At 41.6% G+C, this 21,141-nt stretch overlaps 1 protein-coding gene across 4 annotated transcripts in view; it reads left to right on the top strand.

Annotated features, from left to right (window-relative positions):
• Positions 1-16,918, top strand: part of slc7a10a (solute carrier family 7 member 10a) — a 42,778-nt gene extending 25,860 nt beyond the window's left edge. The window contains exons 4-12 of one of the 4 annotated variants that reach the window (XR_014568948.1): positions 4,249-4,374; positions 7,065-7,218; positions 7,683-7,806; positions 9,158-9,261; positions 9,912-10,008; positions 11,135-11,284; positions 11,491-11,668; positions 12,901-13,058; positions 13,110-16,918. Coding sequence is in view for 2 of the 4 variants with exons in the window: in XM_083759806.1 (XP_083615932.1) it covers positions 4,249-4,374; positions 7,065-7,218; positions 7,683-7,806; positions 9,158-9,261; positions 9,912-10,008; positions 11,135-11,284; positions 11,491-11,668; positions 12,901-13,007 (1,040 nt within the window). In the remaining 2 variants the exon portion in view is untranslated. Of the gene's footprint in view, positions 1-4,248; positions 4,375-7,064; positions 7,219-7,682; positions 7,807-9,157; positions 9,262-9,911; positions 10,009-11,134; positions 11,285-11,490; positions 11,669-12,900 lie in introns of all 4 variants that reach the window. The other 3 variants (XR_014568949.1, XM_083759806.1, XM_083759805.1) reach the window with 3 other exon arrangements.
• The last annotated feature ends 4,223 nt before the right edge of the window (positions 16,919-21,141 follow it).

The raw sequence follows: 21,141 nt of genomic DNA, 5'->3' as shown, positions 1-21,141 counted from the left end.
AAGACAATGGACACACCTCCTCCCTTCCTGTCCTGTCCTGTCCTGTCCTGACAGAGAGAGAGTGGATGGAGGGGGGGGTTCAAGAAAAAGAGGGAACGGAAATGCACATTACACCCTCTCAGCCAGGCTACTACTATAAAACAGTGTGTGGGAGTGGTGCGTGCGTGCGTGTGGCGGCGGGAGAGGGTGGCAGGCGTGGGGGGGATTGGGGGTTGGTCACAGAGCTGTGCCCGGTCGGTGCCACCAAAACCCTTTTTGGCAAAAGTTCAGTAGCCGTTTCCTTCCTCCTCCTCTGGGTCTCCTAAAGGAGGGAAGGTCTGTCCGTCGGAATATGTGGCTCAGTTAAAACCGGGTATGGGTAAGCATTTTGTGTCATTTTAGTTAAAAAGTATAGTTAATATAGCATCATCGTTTTAACCCATTATTGCTTTGGCTATTCAGTTTAGCGTTTCCCCGCATGTGAGCTATGAGCTTGTAGATCTGGCATTTCTTGAAAAATGTAGAAAATCTTGAATACATATAATTTGGGGGGTCCTTGACATGGATCAAAGTTAGCTTTTTCAGAAAACTTTACTGATTCAGAAGACATTTTAGAAACGGCCACAGGTCACCTCATGCTACTGTCAGAGTGCTCCCACTAAGGAAAGAAGGCATTCAACTCCACTAAACCGCCTGTTTGTTTTGGTGATTATCAGTTATTTGTTTTACTGAAGATGAGCCTGTGATGCGCAGAGGCTTGAAAGTCCCATAGCGTTAAAGGACCACTTCACCACTTTTCAACATCTCTTCATATAATTGGTCCTCAACTAATGTTCATGATAAAACGCCACCATTTTTTCCTACTCAGTCTGTGTCTCATAGGAGGGGCAGTTCGGACACCCGTCCAACAGTGACGTCCTTCTAGCGCTATGGACCAGAGCTAAATTAGGCTGCAGTTGCATAATAGACCACAGGACCCATGACATGTACTGTATGCGACACATGACTTGACACAGACGCACACATGTGACGTGCACGCACACGCACACACACACACACACACACACACACACACACACACACCAGACATGCATAAATTACACATGACAACACGCATTCACACATGAATAGGAGACGGCATATGCGCTCTATCATAAACCTGTCTGTCAGTCATATATAGGACAGATGGATGGAGAGAGTGACAACAGCCTCCTCTGTACTACTACAGTGACGGACGGCAGGAAACGTTGGATTATAAGATCCGCGGTATACCTCTCTGTGCAACACTGTTCCTTTTCCGAGACTCCGTCCGAGCTCGGTCTCATGACTTATAGACTCGCTATGTGGAAGTGTGTGCAGCTGTGTGCCGTTTTCACACAGCGAGCACATGGCCATCCCAGCAGACACAACACTACTTTGGACCAATCCCGTCTCTCCCCTCGGCCCTACCCCTTTATGGTCACAATCACATTGAGATATTTAGTTTACCCTCCGAGGTGTGTGTGTGTGTGTGTGTGTGTGTGTGTGTGTGTGTGTGTGTGTGTGTGTGTGTGTGTGTCATTGCTTGCATAACACCACAGGGCTTGTCACAGTAAGTATGCCACACATTCTGAATGGCTGTTATGCCTATAGAAGGGCTTCACATACAGTAGCACGCCACGACCGAATAGTTGATCTCATAACAAAGGACATATCGAAACATTTTGCACTGTCTGTGTCAAACCTTCCACGTTTCAACTCTGTACTGAAAACCCTGAAATGTCTGCACATCTCTCTGCTAACACACCAGATGTTTGTTGTTGTGGTCAATGAGGAGAACAGATCAGTTTTCATCCTTGAAGTGGCCTCACTGCACCTTTTGATTCCAGCTTAGAAGAAACCTTTTATGACCAATGTAAAAAAACTTGGGATGCCAAAAAAAAGCAGCTAAACGGCTTGCAAAGAATTGTGCAATCTGTTCTACTATCGGTAGCCGCCAAATATGGAGAAGAGGCTGTTACTTGTACCCCTGAAGGGTGTATGGGAATTTGTCCGATTGCATTCTGTACAGCACCTTGTCAATATTTTTGTCCTTGTATTGTATCTCTTATGTGGACATGAATAAAGTGTGTGTGTGTGTGTGTGTGTGTGTGTGTGTGTGTGTGTGTGTGTGTGTGTGTGTGTGTGTGTGTGTGTGTGTGTGTGTGTGTGTGTGTGTGTGTGTGTGTGTGTGTGTGTGTGTGTGTGTGTGTGTGTGTGTGTGTGTGTGTGTGTGTGTGTGTGTGTGTGTGTGTGTGTGTGTGTGTGTTAGTGTTAGTATGAGAGACCCATGGTCCAACTGGCTTGCTGCCAGAGCGTACTGTACATGTTGTAGTGATTAGGGGCTTGACCAGCCAGGGTTTAAAAATACTGGGGGTCATAACTAACCAGCCCCCACCACACCTTTCTCTCAAAGCTGCTACACGCAGGAGTCCTAGGATAATAACTAGCCTAGCCTAAAGCATACAACTAATGAGCGTTTACTTACAAATAGTTGTCTATTATTATTATTAATATTAACCGCACTTTTCTAGTTATTATTATCATTATTGTTTTTTTGCGTCATGCAGAACATAACCGTTGGGCCTACTGTGTAGAGCTTATTTGCATCTGCAGCACCTAGCAGTATGCAGCCTATAGATAAAGGTAAGTAGGGGACAAGTCTAAACAGGATGGTGTGGGTGTGGAGCTGAGCACAATGATGACAAGCTGCCTGGTGTCCATATCATCATGGCTGACACAGCTTCGTCCTTCCAGTACTGACGGACTGGGTCAGTCCTTAATTGTGCCGGTGGCCATGAATGGTTGAGAAGTTCCACAGTGATAGGAGAAGCCAAGCGGGCAGACTGTTGCCATAAATGGATATTTAAAAAAGTAATGTAAAGATATTTTATAATTTATTTTCATGAACGGAAATGGCAGCTTCCTTGCTCGGAGGTGTAGTTCCAGAGTGACTATATAGCATTCAGGAGGTGTAGTTCCAGACTCTATATAGCATTCAGGAGGTGTAGTTCCAGACTCTATATAGCATTCAGGAGGTGTAGTTCCAGACTCTATATAACATTCAGGAGGTGTAGTTCCAGACTCTATATAGCATTCAGGAGGTGTAGTTCCAGACTCTATATAGCATTCAGGAGGTGTAGTTCCAGACTCTATATAACATTCAGGAGGTGTAGTTCCAGACTCTATATAGCATTCAGGAGGTGTAGTTCCAGACTCTATATAGCATTCAGGAGGTGTAGTTCCAGAGTGACTATATAGCATTCAGGAGGTGTAGTTCCAGACTCTATATAGCATTCAGGAAGTGTAGTTCCAGACTCTATATAGCATTCAGGAGGTGTAGTTCCAGAGTGACTATATAGCATTCAGGAGGTGTAGTTCCAGACTCTATATAGCATTCAGGAGGTGTAGTTCCAGACTCTATATAACATTCAGGAGGTGTAGTTCCAGACTCTATATAGCATTCAGGAGGTGTAGTTCCAGACTCTATATAACATTCAGGAGGTGTAGTTCCAGACTCTATATAACATTGTGTGTGTGTGTGTGTGTGTGTGTGTGTGTGTGTGTGTGTGTGTGTGTGTGTGTGTGTGTGTGTGTGTGTGTGTGTGTGTGTGTGTGTGTGTGTGTGTGTGTGTGTGTGTGTGTGTGTGTGTGTGTGTGTGTGTGTGTGTGTGTGTGTGAGACATCCCATTCTACTATAAAGAGGAGAAATGAATTAAGACTAATGGAACCACCTGCCAAACAATTAAGCAGAGGCCAAATCACACCTCCATAGTCCCCCAGGGCCCCTACAATGTAATGTCTTCAATGCTAGTTATGGACATGACCCAGGCAGGCTCTTTCTATCTCTCTCCTCGCTGTACACTTACTGTATGATTGTATAATTATGACTACAGTATATATACATCATAGAAACTGTGAACTTTCAACTGCCATCGCATTCACAACTCAACATATACAGTCACACATCCTACCTGTTGCTCTAGCTATGTGAATTCAATTAACACCACCAGCAAGTCCATATGCTGAGGCTTTGATCTGAGCATTATCAGCATTTTGTTCAATGTTGTCATCCTGGCATGTTTGCATTTATCATTTATAGATGAAAATTGTTTATATTTTGAGGTAATGAGTAATGTTATGCAGAGAAAACACATGTTAAGGGTTAGCCAAGAAGTCAAGACAAATTCTGACGTGTGTGTGTCTGTGTCTGTGTGTGTGTGTGTGTGTGTGTGTGTGTCTGTGTCTCAGTGTTTCTGACCTGGGTGAACTGTTCCAGTGTGCGCTGGGCCACCAGGATTCAGGACGTGTTCACCGTGGCGAAGCTGCTGGCTCTGTGTCTCATCATAATGGTGGGACTGGTCCAGATCTGTAGAGGTAAAGCGCACGCGCATACACACATGCGCAGTTTGCGCACCCACGCGCATACACACTCACTCTCTCTCTCTCACACACACACACACACACACGCACACACACATGCGTACACGCATAAACACTCACTCACTCTCACACACGCGCACACGTACACACACACACACACACACACACACAAACGCAGTCCTGAGTAAAGTAAAGTTGGTAATACCAACTGGTGCTGGGGGATCTCACACCAGCAGCTAAAAACGTTCAAAATGTCTTTTGTCCTGCTGTGTCAAAGTACAACAGGCTATATAGCCGCTGTATAGTGCAATAAGTCATTCATATATAAATCCTAAAGCCAACTTGGTATTAGGCCTGTATCCCAAGGGGTGGCAACCTTTAGTGGGCATAATATATGATGACTTAGTTGCTGGGGTGATCGCCTAGTGCCAGAAAGCACTTACAGTTGGAATGGTGGTGTACATTTTACATTACCAATGGCAACTAGAAAGAGGCAATTCTGGGAAATTGCAAAGTGTGGTTGCCTACATTGCACCTGTCGAAAATGGAATTGCTTTTGGCTCTGCGTTGATTAAGCCACCCTCGACATGTGATTCAGATTTGGGATGGATCGGACATTCCGTGCGTGAATTGTGGCTTTTTTTGTAAAATAGGCCCCTCCCACTAACTTCGGAAGACGATTACGGCCGAATAATAACAGAATAATTTAATTATTGAATAGTTGAATTATAATGGATAATGGTGGAACGGGAGAAGAACAAAGATATTTTATATCAGACAGTAATTACTCCATGGCATTGTTGGGTGTAGTTGGTTTGCATGGGGAATGTGTGTCATGTCATATAACAAATCTAAAGAATGCTCTGTACATTTGTCAAATACAGTATTGTTCAATATACACTGAAGTTGCAACGTATTCATTCACAATGTTGCCACCTGCTGGCCATTAGTTGTCGTTACACAAAGGTTAAACCTGGGGGTCAAGTACCGATCATTAGTTCACAATGATCAGTGTGGAAAGTAACTAAGTACATTTACTTAAGTACTGTACTTACATTTACTTAAGTACTGTACTTAAGTACAATTTTGAGGTATTTGTACTTTACTTGTCTCCACACGGCATAATACAGCATATCTTGTGTAAAATACACTAATTCCAAAGAGTTTATGTTATACTTTTAAAGGTTTTCCACCATAGAACCTCAGAGTGAAATAAATATAAAATAATCCCTTTTGATTTGAGTAGAGGTATGCTAAAATGCCATGTCCCCCGCACGTTTTCTCAGCTTCAGTTACAAATATATCTAATCAAATTCAAACTAAATCTAAATTTTGAAATCTTATTAGTATAGTTCTAATGCTTCTCACCAAATGTTATTAATGCGATAAATGTAATTTTACTACTACTACTAGTACTACTTACTACTTGAAATCAATCTTGAAATCAATCTTGAAATCAATCTTGAAATCAATTTTGTTCCTCAATTTACTCCCTGTTACGCTGATGTTAATCCACCGGTAAATGTCCCCAGACTATTTCTCTGGCCAAATGACTTCAGAAAGTAGCATAATTATATTTTTAATAGGAAACACTACACAAGAATAAGTATCACTGTTTAATTTGCCTTTTTCCAATGTTTTAGGTTGCATTACTGATAAGGTCAAGCATAGATGTCCCAACTGTTACGCTTAATTATAGAGGAAATTGATACATATTCATAATTTTGAAAATATGGTTGATAAATATATTAAAATCTTACTGTGTTCACAAATTTGATACCATATTTTTCATTACATGTAATATAATGTCCCAACATCCCCCCCCCCCCCTGTTACAGTGTCAATGGAAATTTACATGGAAAATGTTTAATAATGCATTAAGTGTTCTGCCCTTACTATACGTTGGTGTACAGTCTGTATGGCTTGGCAGACAGCTAACAAAGTTCACAATAAAGCTCCAAAAGGCAGTGACTTGGTTTAGGTTCTTTACTGGTGATAACCTCAATTTGTAAAACTGCAATACAGAAAAAATAGAAAACACAACATTGGTGTCATATACTGTAAAATCATAAACCAAACATAGTTATTTGTATGCATCATACAAGATTACAAAAATAACATGTTGTACTCAACAACTTACAAGAATATTGCTTTAAGAGCCAAGATATGCTTAAAGAGCCATAAAGTTTAACAAAAAACACACAAACTTACAGACTTATCCTGTCCAAGGCCTCACGTTTATTATTATTATTATCCCCGGACTGGCATGTTAAAATGACCACCGCTGAAGTGCCCTTGGACAAGGCATTGAACCCCTACCATGAAATGTTCTATGAGCAGGGCCTGGCTGTAAGCAAGTTCTTGAGCTTAGTCCAGTTACCCTGGGTAAACATAGTACCTTTCCTTTCCTTACGTAAAAACTTTAAATATGGGACATTCTGCACAATGACTACTTTTACTTTTAGTGCTTCAAGTACATTTTGATGACAATACTTTTGTACATTTACTCAGATACATTTTGAATACGGGACTTTTACTTCTATATTGCAGTATTGATACTTTTACTTAAGTAAAAAAAAAGAGTCGTTTTTCCACCACTGTCTACTACGGGTTTTGTTACTATGTTTAATTAAAATTAACATGGTTTATACTGTCTGTCTGTCTGTCTGTCTGTGTCCGTCCAGGTTCCTATGAATCATTGCGTCCCAGTGTAGCGTTCCAGTTCAGTACTGACCCGTCGGTACCAGAGATCGCTCTGGCCTTCCTGCAGGCCTCCTTCGCCTTCAGCGGCTGGAACTTCTTAAACTACGTTACAGAGGAGGTGGTAGAACCCAGGAAGTAAGAACACACACACACACACACACACACACACACACACACACACACACACACACACACACACACACACTCTCTAAAGATATACTGTACATTACAAACACATAATGTTATCTTATATCAGTAGTAGTCAAAGTTGGGTCTGGGGATCCCCAGGGGTCCCTGAGGGGATTCCATGGGGTCCCTTGCTAAATGTGTTAAACTGAAGTTCATGCCATATTAACAACTTTAACCCTATATACGTCGGTTATTTGAAAATAGCCGATCTACACTAAGCTCACAACGTGTCCCGATGCAACAGCAAGTTGTGTACTTAAAAGTTTGGAACTCAAATCTTGTATGGGGGGTCCCTGGCACGACATATTTTCAGATGGGGGTTCCTTGACATGAAAACGTTTGAGAACCACTGTTATTATGATATTATACTGTATGTTATATAATGTGGTGTGATGTTTGTTTTTGTCCAGGAACCTACCTCGTGCCATCTACATCTCCATCCCCTTGGTAACGCTGGTCTATACTCTGACCAACATCGCCTACTTCTCCGCCATGAGTCCCGAGGAACTGCTGGCATCCAACGCAGTAGCTGTGGTCTGTCTGTCTGTCTGTCTGTCTGTCTGTCTGTCTGTCTGTCTGTCTGTCTGTCTGTCTGTCTGTCTCTGTCTGTCTGTCTCTCAGAGCCCGTTTAGACAGAGACGATCCGCAGTCAAACCGTTTTAATCGTTTTGCCCTTTCATCTACACACTGCCGACCAAAACGTTGAATGAATCCGTTCATTTTTTTTAAACCGGGTCCCAAAGTGGATAAATATGAAACCCTAACTTTTGCGCCACTGTGTGGACGTCCGAATCCGCATATTTCCTGACGCAAGAGCCCACATGTGTTTTAAGACGCACGCGCCACCCCCGAACAATAATAAACAAAGATGGCAGCACCCTTGCGTTGTATTCATTGCATTTGTCCTGGAGAAAATAGTTAATAGTTAGGGCTTTTACTGGTAAATGTACTGCTCCTACACACCACCACCTTCGGCAACAAGTGGACATGGAGAATAGCATTCTCCTGTCTGTTTTTGTTTTCATCGGATCGGCTGCAGTGTTGTCGGATTGTGTGAGAGAAATAAGCAACCAGGTCTATAAAAACAAGCCCAAAAGCGACACCAGGTTATTTGAGAATTAATAGCAGATCTACAAGTTTGTGTCATGATGCGACACGCTGTGAGCTTGTTGAGCTACTATTTAAATATATATATATATATATATATTTAACATATTGTAATATGATCTGAGTCATTTATTTAGTCCAAAAGAGGTTTGTTAGAACTATTGCTTTTCAACTCACTGCTCCACTTTTCAAAAAGCTAAAATTACTTATAGGCCTACTGTTTTTCAGATCAACACTTTTGCAATTTTATTTGCAAGCTGAAAATGCCCCCAACTCCATTCCCAAGCCTTTTAGTAATTACTTTCAACAAATTCTCAAATAGGCCACACAAACACAACGCTAGACAGGCAGTCACAGGGCACAGGCTACACATCTTCACTTCACCTAAATGTTTTATTGTAGCCTAGCTATCTTGTAGCCTCTATAGGTAGCACATTGGGCTACTTGTCTCATCCAGGCACTTTCCCTTTTGTTTAATTATTTCGTTTTTATAATGTGCTAAATCAAATCAAAATATCATAGGAAACAAGACCAAATAATCAACTATACACTTAACTGGCTTTGTGCCAGCTAATGCTACAGCACCACCTACAGACTGGCCATATGTACTACAGGCGTCTTCAGGGTGTGCATGTCGTTTCGGTCTGTAGTGTGGGACAGATAGATTAATTGATTCGATGAAGGGTATACGGTAAACTTTTTGACACCGAATCCGTGATATATGTTTTTTAAACGTCTCTGTCTAAACGGGGTCTCAGTCTCCTATTATTTGTTACAGACATTTGGAGAGAAGTTGCTTGGAATGTTCAAGTGGATCATGCCCATCTCAGTGGCTCTATCTACCTTCGGAGGCATCAATGGATACCTGTTCACCTCCTCCAGGTCGGTCACGCACGCGCACACACACACACACACACACACACACACACACACACACACACACACACACACACACACAGTACACACACGCACAAACACACGGGTGCAGTACGTTGTTCAGACTAGTCATTGGTCTGACAAATGACAACCCACCTCATCTCCTAACCTAACCATAGCCACAAGCACGGGAGCAGACTAATGCCCTGTCTGAATTACATGCGGTCCCCCAAACACACAGATACTGTACACATCTAATATATTACACAGTATTTAACCCTATACCATGTATGACATGTTGTCAGCATTGTTGGAAAGTAACTAAAGTAACGTATTACTTAAAGTAATATTATTACCTTTTTCCAGTTACTTTTGAGTAATAATACTACTAATATGCTACTAGTGCCATTTACGCGAGCCTTGGTGGTACTGTGGGCTTGAGTGCATTAGTCAATGGTAATGTAATACTTTTGGGGACAAAATATGCTGGGGTTGAGAAAAAAAAAGTAAAGTAATAAGTAACTACAGTAGTTACTTTTGGCAGGGAGTAATAAGTAAAGTAATAATATTACCATTTTTTTTTCTTTTTTTTTTTACTTTTAACTGTAATAGGTAATATATTCCCGTTTTTGTAACTTTCCAACACTGGTTGCCAGGTTGTGTTTTTCGGGGGCTAGAGAAGGACACTTGCCCCACCTGTTGGCCATGATCCATTTGAAGAACTGCACCCCTATCCCCGCCCTGCTGGTCTGTGTGAGTACTGCGCCATCCAGGCAACTAAAGTGATCTCATCTCAAGAAGGAGAGTGGGTCTGCACAGTCCTGACTGGGGTTGGGGGTATCATGTTGATGGGTGTACTTCCCTGATGGGGGCGAGAGGGACACTTACCCTTCCATAGAGCCGGGGGGAGCCAGCACCAAAAAGAGGACCTGTGATGTCAAGACTGTCAAGTCTGCTCTCCCGGAAATATCGCGAAAAAAGGTTATGGCTATTTTTGTATACCACACCATCGACGACCAATATAAGGCACAATCTCATCATAATTTAAGTAGCATGTGACATGTCAAACTAGGGGGTTTTCATGATTCTGCACGAAAAACACTTCTTGGCCTAAAAGCGGCTATAGCCGTCATCACAAATGTGATGAGTGGATATGGCAAAATTTAGGCCAAGGAGTGTTTTTCGTGCAAAACTAATGCTTGGAATGGATTCAGAATCATGAAAACCCCCTTGACATGTCACATGCTACTTAAATTATGATGACATTTATGGTGTGGTATACAAAAATGGCCATAACTTTTTTCGCGATGTTTCCGGCAGAGCAGACGTCTCGTTATGTGGACCTTAATGACCAAGTGAATAGAATAGAGGGGCGCTCTTATCATTTTACAACATTAATTACAACATAATGTTTGTTTAAGCAACGGGTGCTAATGTTTGTTTAAGTCCTCAAAACAAATTTTGACGATTTCTCTTTATTGTCTATGGCGTTTTCTTAAACAAACATCGTTGGAAAAACAAACATTAAAGCCATAAAACACAAATAAAAAGTTTGTCATGACATCACAGGTTAATCCTTAACCGTTGAGCTTTTGAGCCTGTGGCTCCCTGGCTATACATACAAACTAGTATGGTTCCATTTTCTAAGAAAGCGAGCACAGCTCTGTGAACAATATAAGCGACTTGCTGAATGCACGTGCTCCAACGTTTTCAACCAAAAGTCTACTGTAATAATGCCAGTGCTCACAGAATGTCCTTCAGGGACTTTTTGTTAGATAGGACAGGCAACACGGAGTCACGGACACAAATGGGTTTTGGCGCCATGCCGTCTATGTGGATGTTTTTTAAACCTTTTTGTCGTCTCTCTGTCTCCACACAGTGCTCGGCGACTATACTGATCCTGTGTATAGGAGAAACTCACAACCTGATCAACTATGTGTCTTTTATCAACTACCTGTCATACGGAGTCACCATCGCTGGCCTGCTCTACCTCCGTTACAAGAAACCCGACATGATGCGACCCATCAAGGTAAGCTCATGCGCGTGTATTTTCCCACATTTCGTCACTTTTCACTTTATTGCTACTTTTGATGCTTCTGTTTGGTATGATGAAGTAGGGCGTTAATTTACGAAAAGGAAAAAAAAACAACAATCATGTGGAGAATACGGGAGCTTCTGCCCGACAGCAACCGTTGATAAAGCCCCATCCTCCTCCTCCTCCTTTTTGTTTTAAAGGTGAACCTGTTGATTCCCATCAGCTACATGCTGTTCTGGGCCGTCCTGCTGGGCTTCAGTTTGTACTCTGAGCCTGTGGTGTGCGGCCTGGGTATGGTCATCATGCTGACTGGGGTACCCGTCTATTTCCTGGGAGTATATTGGCAAAACAAACCCAAATGGGTCTACAGGGTGGTCGGTGAGTAAATCTTCATTATCAATCCAAAAAACTAAACAAAAACAATAAATAAATTATATATAAATATAATAAATTCAAATAAATAATATATTTTTTAAAGGCTATGCTTTGCACTTTTTGTGGCCACCTATAAGTGCCTGTAGCTCCATTTCTGCGTGCTGGGTAACTATTGTTTTACCGAGTTCAAAGATATATATTTTCTTTCGAAATAAATATTTTTGCATCAGAAGCTCACTACGACACTTTCTTATTTTTACAACCATAGCTTTAAACGAATGGAGTAAGTAAGGGATTCAATGTTATACATGTAATCAAAAGATCATTTGAATATCACAGAATAGTTTTTCTAGAATTGGATTCTTTCCCTATAATTTAACCCGTTAACACAAGAATACCAGGTGAACCAAAAACCTAAACAAAAATTGCAGGACCTTGGAGTGTCACTTTAGCATTGTCTATTCAAAAATAGCAGACGTACAAACTCGTTACTCGTCGCCACACTGCGAGCGGCATTTTATTTGAAGTTGTTTTTTTACCCATTCTGGACACCATTTGGTGTTTTAAGCATTATGTTATACTTTAGCTATTGAAAAATAGCAGATCAACAAGCTCATGATTATATATACATATTTTCAGATGGGGGTCCGCGACCAAATGCAGATAATTCTGGGGGTCCTTGACATGAAAAAGGTTGAGCACCACTGACATAGAAACATAGGTTTTTCAGAAAACTGTTTATGGATTTAGAAACCATTTTTGTAGAATCAGCCTCAGGTCTAAATGGGTTGACACTTGACGGATTTGTGGCATGAACCTCAAATCCTTAATTATTTTTTGCTATAGAGGTGCGTGCACTTTTTTATTTTTATTTTTACCTCATATAAGAACTGTGTTTGAAAGATAAACCAATCATCCCGGTGGTTTCACTCATATGCATAATGAAGAATCAACTGACTGAGAGAAAACGCTAATAGTTACTGTCGCCGAATTAGTAACATTTTCGCTAGAAACAGACATGAGTGACTGTCGTAAACGATACAGAGACACCTCCCCGACAATATCGCAGAGACAGTTTGTTTATTTTTGGACCACAATTCTTATACGAGACGATTTTAAGATGACCCAATGTCATTCAAAAACATCCGCGAACCAGGGGATGAGGACTTGGGCACTCTATTCATCTGTTTGACAGCCCAGAATGAACCCCCCTCTCTCCTCTTGTTGTGTTTCAGAGTTGGGGACGTACGTTGGACAGAAGTTGTGTTATGTAGTTTTCCCTCAGGAGGAGGACCCGTCAGATTCAGAAACGGAGCGGCTGACCGACACCAAACACGACTGATCGTTTCATCTATTTGCCATTTACCCTGGGAGGTCTGCTTGTTTTTTTTTTGTGTGGGCAGTACACACCCGTAGTTGTTGTTATTTTTGACAAGACAGTCAGTTTTTTTTTTTTTTTAACATTTATGTTTCAAACTATTGAAACATTGGACAGGCTACAACGACCAGACAAGCACCAGACAAGGCTCCAGCGACAGGAGTGCTTTATTAACCACTGCAGAGTGCAGCATCATGTGGAAAACTGCTTTATTTTTGGGTCATTTTTACTCCCTGCGGTGCTGAGATCCAAGACCTCAGTCTGAAGGAACTGATCTGTCCATATTTGAGACATTATTATGGGTCACAGACCCTCAGCCACGTCACATGTGTTGCTTGTTGGTCTTCTTCTGTTCTCTGTGATATGCACCTTTTCATGTGTCTTCTCTCGATTAACAATAATCTTTTCAGTTTATTCTTTATAATTTAGCTAAATCTTTGTGCCTTATTGCCCTCCCGTGTGTTGTGAAGTAGCGATGCAACTGTATATTATTTTCTTGGTGATTATTCTCTAAGAATTAGAGTTAGTTACTTTTACAATTAATCTAATCGAGAAGCACAGTTTTATTTTTATTTTTTTTACACCAATGAATCGACTTGAAAGAAATTGCAATAGATTTTTAACTAATTGACTAAATCGATTAGTCTGAATAACCACCATCATACGACGGTGCTCGCGCAAAACTTGATACGTTTTGAAAAGAGAAAAGAAAGAAACCCCCCCCCCAGGGCCGCCCCCCCCACACACATACACACAGAATTGATTATTTTAATCAAATCAAAAGCATTTTAAATAATCGATTAAGTCGATTAGTGTGAGTAACTGTTGCGCCGCTAATGTGAAGTGTATGTTGCTGTGTGTTATTGTTGGGATCAGGGCGTGTGGGGGGGCTATGTCGGATGGTGTAACACAGTGGTCCTAAAACGTTTTCATGTCGAGGACCCCCAAATTGACACTTATTAGCCTGCGGACCCCAAAATATACACCAAGGACCCCCATAAGAGAAGATGTTTATGGCTCTAGCAGTCATTCTCAACCCCTTTCATCTCAACGCCCCCCCCCCCCAGTTTGACATGCATTAGGCTACGGACCCCCATTTAATGGCATTTCCATCTCTAGGACCCCCCATGTAAATCAATGTTAATTTAACTCTGAGAGTTTTGATTTGGTTCACTCTAATTTGTACATTTGTACACTCTTGAGTTACAGTACAGACCAATAAGGGTCCATTTGGGTTCCTAACTATCATTTAGCTGGGGACCCCCAGGAACTCCCTCGAGGACCCCTAGGGGTCGACGGACCCCACTTTGAGAACCACTGGTGTAACAAGTCTAACATGTGCAGCTCGTTTTTTTTATTTATTGTTTTGGCAGAACTTAACATCTATTTAACGACTCACTAAGTCCTGCCACTGACAGCATCAGGTCTGCTGTCAGTCTGTCGCTGATCAATCTGGTGACATGAATATAATAATATATATGTTCTTTACTGGCCGGCTGAGCTGGCAGCAGCATATATCTATACTTCCCTCGCCTGCCTTAGCAATATTACAATCTAACATAACTACTGTTTGTGTTCTCGCTGGTTCTAAACAATAAGCTGTTTAACAAAAGACACACGTCAAGTCAGAACTGTATATTGTGCAGCATCTGTCTTATGTTGCGTTCACACGGGCTGATGAAATGATGCAGTCTACCTACCATTCCTTGTCAATGGAAGCCAGCGACATGACGTTGCAGAGATGCAATGCTGCATGCGGCTGCTCCACATCAACTCGCAACGAGTCTGCCTCGTTTCATCTGCCCGTGTGAACGCACCAATACACAGGCAGACTCTAAGCTTCACAGCAATAATCAAATGTTTATATACTGTGTATACAACAGTATACATAATGATAAAAGATAAAGAATAATGAAGAAGGCAAAAGGACCTCACTCTAAATTTACTATTTATTGCCACAATAATAGTAAATGTAGAGTAAATTTATTGCCACAATAAATAGTGCTGTCCTTCTTCAAAGGACATTTTCACCCCCAAAAATGAAACATTTGATATCTAAAAGTCACCCTGTACGTGTTGCCTTGGATTGCAGGAGACATTTTCTTTTCGCGCAAAACTTCCACGGTGAACGAAGAATCCACAAAACAGAGAAAATGCTTGATGAATTGAAGTTACAGAAAACGAATATCAAACATCCCAGGCAAACTATGCTTGTTTGTGCGTGAGACTCTTTATCCAGAATTGTATCCGGAGAAACCGTAAGGGGCACAATGGAAATAAGCTCTCTAGCTTTTTTGTTTTGACAGATATGTACATAAGATATGGTCATATACTGTATGCATGTTTGTCAATAAAAGCATCAATCAAAAAACAAAAACAGAGTGAAAATACATGTGTTTTGCAAATACTGAACAAATGACTGGATGCATATGAGACTCTTAGATTATACTTTAAAAATTGTGTGAGAGTTTAGAAACAAATGATATTGATATTGTTCAACTTGGCGCCTGCTAACTTCAGTTCATCATGTCAAACTAGCTGTTTTGGGATTCTCCGTTCACCATAAGGCATGTGAGAAGAAAAAACAAATCTCCAGGAATTCAAGGTAACATTGGGGGAGTGATAAGAAACATTGAATATTTTTCTACATACATAATGTGTATTGACTGTATAGTATTATGCCTGTTGACTATGCAGACATTCTGTAAGGGTCCAGACTGATGGCGCTGTAATGAATTGAAGCAGTAGCGCTAGTGACACTGGAACGGGAGGACTCGTACCCTGTAGCTATGCAACCTCTAGCCCTAGATGGATAAAGTAGATTCAGTGATTCTTAAACCATTCATTTCAAGGTCAGTCCACAGTTCACTAAGCATTATATAGGCCACGCCACCACGAAGTTGCCAATAATTTAACTGGGGAACCCTCTCAAGGACCACTGGGGGGTCCCCCAGACCCCACTCTGAGAACCCACTGCAGTATGGATAGATAGAGTTTCTGGTGCAGTGGGATGAAGGCTAGAGAGGCTGCTGAGCAGGTGAAGGGCTCCCGGTTTGATTGCCAGTGCAGACAATGCCCAGTACCCAGTAATGTGCAGCTGGGCTACCCCTGAGCCAGGGCACTTACCCCTGTGTAGCAGTGTAATGTTGCTAGTATTTGTCCTTGTGAAAATAAACCATACATACACACTCGTCATACACACAAACACTTGTTCAAATGCCCACAGATGCTGTTTGCATGTTGGCGTAGAGAGGGAATAGTGTCTATGGAGATGAGCTGGCTATAGGAGATCCTGTTTTGTTTGCATGTTGGAGTAGAGAGGGAATAGTGTCTATGGAGATGAGCTGGCTAGGAGATCCTGTTTTGTTTGCATGTTGGAGTCGAGAGGGAATAGTGTCTACGGAGAGGAGCTACTGTTTGCATGTTGGCGTAGAGAGGGAATAGTGTCTATGGAGACGAGCTAGCTAGGAGATCCTGTTTGCATGTTGGCGTAGAGAGGGAATAGTGTCTATGGAGACGAGCTAGCTAGGAGATCCTGTTTTCATGTTGGCGTAGAGAGGGAATAGTGTCTATGGAGACGAGCTAGCTAGGAGATCCTGTTTGCATGTTGGAGTAGAGAGGGAATAGTGTCTATGGAAGAGGAGCTAGCTAGGAGGTATCACTAGGAGTGGAGAGGATCTAGCTAGGAGCCGGAGGTACCACTAGGAGTTGAGGTGGAAGAGCTAGTGCAGTGGTTGACAAACAAGTCCAGGTGTGCCTTTTTATTACCCATTATTAATGCATACTTCTGTTTAACCCATTCTGACCTGAGATCAGATTCATACGAGGTTTCCGCCGGACACACACTGGTCTGATTAACCCATTCTGACCTGAGATCAGATTAAAAAAATGTCAGTCGCTCTTTGATTTTTCAAAAATAGCAGACCTACAAGCTCGTATCGCGCCACTCGGTGGCGCGATATGAGCTTGTAGATCTGCTATTTTTAAATAGCTAAAGCATAACATGATGCTGACACCAAAATGGGTGCCCGGTCAGAATGGGTTAATTCACTATCAGTACTTTGTGTGTACTCAATTCACAAATGATATTCTTGAATTTCCCCACTTTTTATTTGCCATTAGTAAAAAATATTTAAAAAAAAAACACCACCGTGATTATTTTCCATGGATACTGTATGTATACCTATTTCAACCTGCCCTTTGGTGTGCCTTGGACACAGATGTTTCACTAGCTAGGGCTGAGGAGGCTGGGTATCAGGAATAGAACCCTGACTATAAGGCTTGGAATTAGGGGTTGAGGGACTAGATGTTAGGTAAGGGAGTAGGGACTATAGCAGTGGATGGACCAGGGTCCAGGGATGTGGAATAGAGGTTGACGTTGAGATTTTGACATTCCTAGCATTAGACTCAATGTAGACATGTTGTCAAATGGGGGTGGATGAGACTTGTCACCAGCAGACTCTTGTTAGAATACATTTCTCATCCGTTCTGTGTGGTTCAAAACTACACCATGTATTACTGTGTGTGTGTGTGATCTTTTCTACAAAACCTGTTGACCTGTAAACTGCTGCTGCGTGAAGTTGAGCATTTTACTTTCTGCTTGGTTTCAAACTAGCAACCCTCCATTCACCAGCACAATGTGCAGTTTGTACACGTGACCAAGAGAGCTGAATACATGCGGCCTTGTCCAGTCTGCCACCTCGAAAGATCAAGTTCAAATTAGTTCTCAACGAAGCATTACATTTACTGTACATCCACTGGATATGAGAAAATAATAAAAATAACCATGCATGCGGACCAAGGTTAATACCGTTCCATCAATCTTGGTCCATATGAATGTTATATTAATATTTGGCTTGCAGTGCATGTCACATAAATTCACATCCAATAACTAGCCACAATTATTTTTTATAATGATATGCTATTGTATACATGCTGTATACTGTATATTATTCAATTATACAGTACGATATAAACCTATGAATGCAAGTTTCATTTTCTGCCTATATTTTGGCACTGTTGAAACCTAGTAGAATATATTGTATATATGCAATGTGTATTTCTTGAGTGATGCTTCTCTGTTCACTGTGTAGTTTGAAGTTTCTGACTTCACAAAAAAGAAATGCACCACACACACACACACACACACACACAATTAGTTTTTGTGAACTGATGTTTTGTATGAAAAAAAAGAGAGCTTAAAGATGTAAAAGATAACAAGATAATAGCTCATTAAATGTAATTATCAGATGATTGAAAGAAGATAATTGTTGGTCCTCTTGTTTGGATAAACCAGCTTGTGGTGGAAAAAGTAGAAAGTGTGTATCGTCGCTGTCATCAACATGTTTGTTTTCGCACTCTGCGTTCATGATTTGAGGCATTTTGCTTGAAACGGACCAATCCTGCAAACTTAGGAAGGCAATCTTAGCCAATGGGGATGGCATATGGGGAAGCGTGTTCATAACATAGAGATATATAGAGTTGCGTGATGTATGGATAAAATGTGTAATATAAATAAATTAGTTTTGCAAAAATCAGCCTCATGGTGGTGCTATAACCTATAACAGGCCATTGTGGAAAAATTGGGGCAGAGGTTTCGTGTTGGCGTCCAGAGAGTGTGTGTGCACACTGTTTGGCATCGACCAGGCCAACGGTGCCGGAGATTAGCTGTACACACACAGACACACACACACACACACACACACACACACACACACACGGACACACGGACACACACATGGACAGAGTGCAAAACATACTCTCCCCATGCCTTCGGCCTGGTGGAGACAAAAATCACACTTGTGTGAAGTGAGGGTCGCTCTTAACATCATCATCCATCACATTCCGTGCTCAGCCAATCAAATAATCACATTCCGTGCTCTCTCTCTCTCTCTCTCACACACACACACGCACACGCCCAAGCTGTGCAACTCATACGCAGAACAAGATCGTAACCATTACCTTGTGGTCGAAAGGCAAGTGCTCTCCGATTAAGCTACCCGCTAATGCCGCTATATAGTTTATACTTCTGCCTGCCTTGCCCATGTCTCCTGTGACATTTGTTTTTAAAATCTATGATGAACCCTAGTATACCTCTGGGCCAAATGGCACTAGCCTGGTTAATAAACCAGACCGAATCAGCCGTTGGCAAAAAGAAATTGCCTACCGGCGGATTTCGGTCTGGAGAGGCTCAATTGTACGCCCATTTTCTACACACGAAAACGTGTGCGCCCAATAGGGACACGGTATGCAATATGGGCGGGCTTTGGTACAGTGACGTTCAATGCTTGAGACCTTTGACTGACAGTAGCTCTGACCAATTGCGTCAAAGAGAAAATGTTTCCCTGGAAATGAAATCCAAGCTGAGCCTCCCCAGACTAATATCCCGCGGATCCGTGCGATATCAGTCTGGTTTATTAACCAGGCTAAAATGGCACATGCAAATGACTCGGCCACCCTCGTCGGGTGTGAACAAAACAAAAATAATTCAGCCTTTCACATGTATTCTATATATTTTTTGGGGGGTCTTTCTTCTGCCTTTATTAATAAATTGCATAAATCTTAATCAAATGGCAGTGTAGTCAAATTTAACCTGCAGGTGTGGAAAAAGATAAAAGATAGCCTTTCTTTTCCCAGGTTAATTTCCAAACGCTCAGGATTAGGAACTTCCAATGCACATATTTAACATGGTTGGTGGGCCTTAAATAACCCATTTATAGGAAGGAAGCCACAGGCCCTCGTCCCATGATTAGCCCCCTGGCCGGACTTTGCACATGTCTGAAGTAGTAGAGTGTAGGACCACTTATGAAGCAAAAGCTCGGTCTAGTTCATTTCCGTTTCGAAACCAAATAGCCGAGTAGTTTAAGGACACATACCACAAATTCCCATCCAGAAGACCTAGCCTCCTCTCTCTGCAGTATTTCTTTTTTTTTCATACATTCTTTATTTCATTCAAGAAAGGGACATACAAAGGCATACAGAAAAATGCAAATAAAACATAATTCAGATTCTTTGCCAACTGCAGTATTAATGATCGAGAGACCAGGAGCCTATTCTATGTGTTGCATTACAATTTCAAATGTATATACTAAAGTAAACCATGATTTCCCAAATATTCTAATACACCTGCGAACACGCCTCTGGCTCGCTCATTGGCCTGTAGCCACGGACGGAAGTCAAATCCATCCTATGCGAACTAGTCTATTTGGACTTTTCCTCCGAGGTGGAAAGCCTGGTGACGCAAGGTTAAATTGCTTCCAATGAGCAGGTTGGTGCCTTGCATGCTTTTCTCCGCCATCGGTGTATGAATGTGTGTGTACAGTGTGAATGGGTGAATGTAATGCACAATCTATGTAAAGCGCCTTGGATATAGGCGCTATATAAATGCACCATTTACCATTTATATAGGCTACAGTACATAGGTTAAATTCGTCCTCTAGCCTATAGGGTTAAAGTGGTTAAAGTACTGATTTTGATGCTGTAGTATTAGTAATCACATTTAGCAGGGACTCCCCTGAACCCCCCTCAGATTCCCTATGGCTGTCAAGTTCAAGACAGAAGGCCTTGAACTTCACACAAAAGTCGAAAGGTTAACTACTCTTCAATACACAACCTTTTAAAATAGTTAAAATAGCTGATCTACAAGCTCACAATGCCTCGGTGAAACTGCTATATACTGTATGCTGCGTTTTGCCCGTTTCACTTCGTGAACTGTTGTACACTGGTAATTGGTAATATGTGACGTGTAGTCATAGGCAGAATAGATACCTGTGTGAAATGAGGGTCGCTCTTATCATTCATCATCTCATTCCGGCCAATCACAATTTGCGTCCTCACCTTCGTCATCAATAGTACACAAACCCTCAGAGTGAGAGGCTAGCACCCCTCAAAAATAGATTTCTTCTGAAAATATCTACAAGCTGAGCTTGGCCATTTTCACTATTTTATAAACTGCCTGCTCTATTTTGAGGGGCGCTGTCTTACACAAACATTAAATTCCCATTGACAATAAATGGACAATTTTACATCAGTGTCTGAGCAAATAGGCATAGTGTCTATTATACATCATAACGATGTAGAGAGCACCCCTCACTTCTTT

This window comes from Protomyctophum parallelum, assembly GCF_964188405.1.
Source record: "Protomyctophum parallelum genome assembly, chromosome: 2".
NCBI classification, from domain to species: domain Eukaryota; kingdom Metazoa; phylum Chordata; class Actinopteri; order Myctophiformes; family Myctophidae; genus Protomyctophum; species Protomyctophum parallelum.
The sequence above is the reverse complement of the archived record's forward strand: the minus strand, read 5'-3'. Positions and strand labels throughout refer to the sequence as shown.